This window comes from Amblyomma mixtum, chromosome 3 (genome assembly GCF_055824585.1).
Source record: "Amblyomma mixtum isolate Tamu chromosome 3, ASM5582458v1, whole genome shotgun sequence".
NCBI classification, from domain to species: Eukaryota; Metazoa; Arthropoda; class Arachnida; order Ixodida; family Ixodidae; genus Amblyomma; species Amblyomma mixtum.
Window position 1 is genome coordinate 350304209 of NC_143014.1, and position 5673 is coordinate 350309881.

Sequence of the window (5673 nt, forward strand, 5' to 3'; positions counted from 1 at the left end):
GTCCTTGGCACAAACGACGAGAATTTGCCACCAGTAGACCGCCCCGTAGCAGCGGGGGCGGCTGGGACCCCGAGACTTCAGAGCATTCCGCCTGGTCCGGCACCGCGGAGGCAGCCTGGCAGTTACACCCGCGTCGCTGCCCACTTGGTTACATGGGAGACCAGACTTCGCGGTGACACCAATGAGGAGAGGCCGGCCGCTGATAAACGCCGGGTGATGAGGTTCAGCCGCATGGCGACAATGTGACTCGTGGCTGCGATCACAAGCAGGATGGCGAAAACAACGAAGGCCCGCCGCATGCTAACCGTGTCCATTTTGATCGATTGGAGCACGCCGCCCGGCGCGGAATGCTGCGGCGTACCGGGCTCGTCCTCGCTCGACGGGGGCTCTCGTCGCAGCTCCGTTTCGTCAGGGGACGCCTGCGGAACTCCGTCGTCCGCGGCCTCTCGGAGGCCATCTTCCACAGAACCGCTCCCACCCTTCCACCTGGGCGACCACATCTTCGATGCGGTTTCTTTCGGCACCGGTGGCCAGTCCTCTGTCCAGGGAAGCTCTGCGCCCGTTTCTGAGCTTGGCTCCGGAAGATTGCGCGCATGCATTGGCAAGCAACATCTGCATTGTCGTTCGCTTTCTTCTTCCAACGAAAGCCATGAAAGCTGGCCAGTTGCGCTTCCCAATTTCACCGTTGCATTCTCCTCGGCTGCGATCACTTAGAGATTGATCGCTTTATTCTGTAGATTGCGGTAGAGTGCAGCAAGGGCAGCAATAGGAGTGAGGCAGCGAGAATAAGAAATTGGGGTAAATTTAGGGAGTGCATGGGCGGAAAGGAATAGCACAGAATTGAAGTTTTTGACGCATGGGCGAAAACGCTTTTCGAGGAGATGAAAACTGAAATCAAAAAGATTAAGGCCATTGTCCAGCATTTATCGCATCTATGGCAAGCGAGGAGAGGTCTCACAAAGAGGCGTAGGAGGCAGAAGCCGAACAAGAAACTAAACAAAAGAAAAAAGAGCTTACGGAGCATCCGGAGCAGTGTGTCTCGAATTTAGCACAGCATCTGCGACTCTTTTAATGGTAGCATTGGCCTCATGAGATCTGGTTCATATTGCGATGACTGAAGGACCGAGGAAAGAGCAAAATAGCACAAAGAAAATCTGTTGAAACCTGTAGACAACTTCAAGGGGAACGAAAGTGAGCTGAATGCAGAACTTAAATTGGATACATAGAGTCAGAAGGTGCCGGTTCGGAAATGGAAGAATACAGGGGAACACGCACTGAGGGAATGTACGAGGAGATCTCAACAGGTGCGTGCCGCATTCGTGAACAGGAGGAGGGGTACCTGCCCCGGCGGAGATCGGATGAGCATCAAAAACGCTAGCTAACTTCGACGAAAAGTCTCTGGAATCTATAAAGGAATCCTGTAACGAATGCTGGTCACGAGGAACACTTCCTCAAGAATGGAAGATGGCAGGAATTATTCTTATTCCTAATCCTATATAGAGGTCATTGTCGAGAATTTGAGGCCAGTATTGTTACACTGGAGCACCTTCATGGTGGTGGAAACAGTAATGTTTAAAAGAATTTAGACATTGAGATGAAAGTGGCTTCTTCCCAAACGCGATGTTTGGTTTGAGATCAAACCTTTCGACTCAAGATGTACTTTTACAGTTAAAAGAAACGATCGACAAACCTAGATAATATCAGAGCAGGGCAATTCTAGCATTAGATCTCAAGGTGCCGTTCATAATATTGCCACACTTATTTTAGACACTCTACTGGCGCCTCCGTGCGGTCTGTCTTCGTACATGGATCGCTACCCAGCGACTGAGGCACAATGTCATCGGACGCCGGTAGAGCGTTCTCACAGTATTTGGCAACAGCACTGAGCAGAGCACAGCCGACTGACCCTAGAGCTGAGCAGAAGACGACGAAGTCCGGCGCGCGACAAAGGACGAAGACAGACTACAAAGGGGCTCATGAAGAAGAAGAGGCGTCTCTTCTTCACGCTTCCCGCCTACCTCTTGTGCTTCCGAGCCCAGTGAACGAGAGCGGAACATGGTCAAGGACTACTACCAAGTGCTCGGGGTAGACAGGAGCGCAGGCGACGAGGACATCAAAAGGGCCTTCCGGAGGCTGGCGCTCAGATACCATCCCGACAAGAACAAGGCTCCCGACGCGGTGGAGAAATTCAAGGAGATAAACGAGGCTTACGGTGCCTTGACTGACCGAAAAAAGCGCGAGGCCTACTACAGCTCAGGCGGCGACGGCTACCGGAGCGGATTCTCTTCCAACAGCGGCAGTCACTTCGGACCGGAGACATCCTCCTTCAGTCATCACTTCAGCGGTGACCACCAAAGGAGGTCAGATGAGTTCTTCCGGAACTTCCGTGGACGTAGCGATCCTGCCAGCGCCTATCAGCAAACGTTCGGTTCTAGCGGCACTTTCCAACAGACTTTTGGGCAAGCCAGCAAATTCCAGCAAACGTTCGGTCCTGGAGGTGCATTTAAGCAGGCATTCGGTCCTGGAAGTGCCTTTAAGCGTATGTTCCGAGCCGGCGAGAGTTTTCAGCACACCTCTGGTTTCAACTGTGGAACGTTTCAGGCGACCTATCGTTTTGGCAGTGGGTCCGCGATGTTCTACCACTCCGGCAGCTCCTCCTCCGGCGGCGCACCTACCGGTTCCCAATCGCGTTCAACGGCGCCTTCGTCTGGCCACACTGCAAACGGCTCAACGGAGAGTCCCTACTCTCGCCAGTCAACAAGGTCCTCTGCCACCGGGAATTCCAACCAACGCGAGCAGCAGGTTCCTGTGGTCGAGCGGGAAATTTTCGTGACCCTGGAGGAAGTCTTCCACGGCTGCTCGAAGAAGGTGAAGATCGGTTGGAACATCGAGGCACCGGACGGCCACATCGTGAGGCGCGATGAGAAGCTCGTCCGGTTCAACGTGAAGCCTGGAGTGCCTTCCGGGACCAGGCTGGTCTTCCCATGCCCAGGAGAAAGGACGTCAACGGGCTCCCCCCCGGCTATTGCCTTCGTGATTCGCGTAAAGGAGCACCCCCTGTTCAAGAGGGACGGAGCAGACATCCAGTACACCGCATATCTAACACCCTGGCAGGCTCGGTGGAGCTCGAGGATTGACATACCTACCTTGACGGCGGGTACGATCTCACTGCGCTTGAAAGGACCTGTGAGGTCTGGAACAGTGAGACGCTTCGGGGGACAGGGCTTGCCTTTCCATGGATACCCCAAGACGCGTGGCGATCTCATCGTCGTATTCCGGGTGCTCTCTCCCGCCGTCTAACTAAACACCAAGAAGAGAGGCTGCAGATGGTGCTAGAGCCTTGCGCATGGACGGACATGACACAACGAAGAGATACCAGGAACCTCCAGCGATCCAGTATTAAACTCTAGACCAATATCTTTGATTCCGGTTTCTTCGAAGGGGTTTGAAAAAGTCATCTTTTCCGGTCTATCGAATTTTTTTAGCACGAAAGGAATCTTGTCTGATGCTAAATTTGATTTTCGAAAAGACAAGTCAACCAAAACAGCTTTGTTAACACTGAAGGAAACTATACTGCGAAACATCGAAACAGGAATTTTTACTCGAGGACTTTTTATTGATTTCAGCAAGGCTTTCGATTCCCTTAGCCATAAAGTTTTAACTAACAAACTTTCCCAAAATGGAGTCCGTGGGATACCTCTTAACCTCATGAAGTCATACTTGAATAATCGGCAACCATCTGTTTATATAGGGAGTCATCAGTCTTCTTTTTTACCAATAGAAAGTGGTGTCCCCCAAGCAAGTATTCTTGGCCCACTACTCTTTAACGTCTACATAAATGACATTGTCCAGATTGATGATACTGCGGAATTTATTATATACGCCGACGATAGCAGTATACTTATCTCTGGCCCTGATGTGAACATTCTAACACAAAAGTGCAATGCAATGCTTACGATACTGCAGAATTGGTCTTATTCTAATTGTCTCCGAATAAACCCTACAAACACTATGGTAATAATTTTCCGTGCAAAAAGTAGGCCAGCTCAACTACTACACGTTCTTAAATACGCAGGTGAGGAAGTTCAAGTTTTAGATAAGCACAAAATCTTTGGCGTTAGATTTTCAACCCACCTCAGTTGGGATTGGCATGTACATAATATATGTAAAATGCTTTCTTCGATAGCAGGAGTGCTATCAAGATGCCGATGGCTTCTCCCTACTCAGATAAAAATTCAGGTTTATCATGCTCTCTTCGGTTCTGTCCTCAATTACTGCAACTCCATTTGGGCGACCACTACAAAAACAAATACAACAAAAATACAAATTCTGCAGAAGAAAAATCGCTATATCGCTAATGATCCTTATCTCTCTCTTACTTGAACTGCTTTTAAGAATTACAAAGTAGTTCGCTTTTAGCATACTGTCACGGACGCCGGTAGAACGTTCTTTCCTTGGCAGAACAGTACTTGGCGAGCACACTGGGCAGAGCGCAGCCTGCCGACCCTAGCACCGAGCAGAAGAGGACGAAGTCCGGCGCGAGACAAAGGGCGAAGACAGACCACACGGGGGCGCCGGTAGAGTGGTGTGTAAACTAAGTGCGGCATTGTCCCTCCCCCCTGGAAAGGCATCGACTCGATGCCTGAAAGTAAGGGGGAGCCACGTGTGGGCGTTGACAGAGTTCCAGGCACTGAACGTGGTGAGAGTTGTCCTAGCTGGCATGGTACGCGTATTGCTTGAGTCTTGCGACGTGCACAATTTCGGATGTCGGCAGGCGTCTGGAAGAACGAACACTCCCTTGCGGGCGCACTTCATACGTCACGTCGCTGAGTTTTCGGAGTACCTCGTAGGGGCCGAAGTAACGGCGCAAAAGCTTCTCAGAGCGACCGCGCAGACGGATGGGGCTCCAAACCCACGCTTGATCGCCAGGCTGGAAAATGATTTCGCGATGACGAAGGTTGTAGCGGTGAGCATCGACTTCTTGTCGCATGCAGGTTCGTTGCCGAGCCAGCCGGCGGGCAGCCTCTGCATGGCGAACGAACGCATCAGCATCGGCAACGGATGGGTGCGCAATATCGGGCAACAACATCATGTCCAACATAGTCACGACTTCCCGACCGTGTACCAAACGAAATGGCGGGAACCCCGTCGTCTCTTGAAGGGCAGTATTGTAGGAAAACGTGACGTACGGAAGTATTTCGTCCCAGTTTTTATGGTCATCGTCGACGTACATAGAAATCATATCAGCAATAGTCTTATTGAGGCGCTCGGTTAAGCCGTTGGTTTGAGGATGGTAAGCTGTGGTCTTACGATGACTTGTGCCACTGAGCCGCATAACTTCCTGAGTAAGCGTGGACGTGAACGCTGTGCTTCGGTCAGTTAAAACAACATAAGGGGTGCCATGGCGGAGGACTATGCTGATGATGAAAAAGTCAGCAATTTCAGTAGCAGTGCCGCGGGAAGGGCTTTCGTCTCACAATGCAGGGTGAGGTAGTCGGTGGAAACCACAACATACCGGTTACCCAATGAAGACGTGGGAAATGGGCCCAGTAAGTCCATGCCGACTTGGTGGAAAGGAATTCTCGGCGTAGAAATGGGTTGGATCAAGGCAGCCGGCTTGAAAGGTGGTTTCTTCCGACGTTGACACTCGCGGCAAGTGCGTACATAACGCTT

The 5673-nt window shown here is 51.3% G+C and overlaps 1 protein-coding gene across 1 annotated transcript; it reads left to right on the forward strand.

Annotated features, from left to right (window-relative positions):
- The first annotated feature begins 2055 nt into the window (after window positions 1-2055).
- On the forward strand, window positions 2056-3300 carry LOC149356340 (dnaJ homolog subfamily B member 1-like). The gene has a single exon (XM_089576315.1). The coding sequence runs from the start codon at window positions 2056-2058 to the stop codon at window positions 3298-3300; it is 1245 nt and encodes a 414-aa protein (XP_089432441.1).
- Window positions 3301-5673: the final 2373 nt, after the last annotated feature.

Coding starts and splice junctions, on each gene's coding strand:
- LOC149356340 (XM_089576315.1), top strand. CDS start 2,056: ATGGTCAAGGACTACTACCAAGTGCTCGGGGTAGACAGGAGCGCAGGC.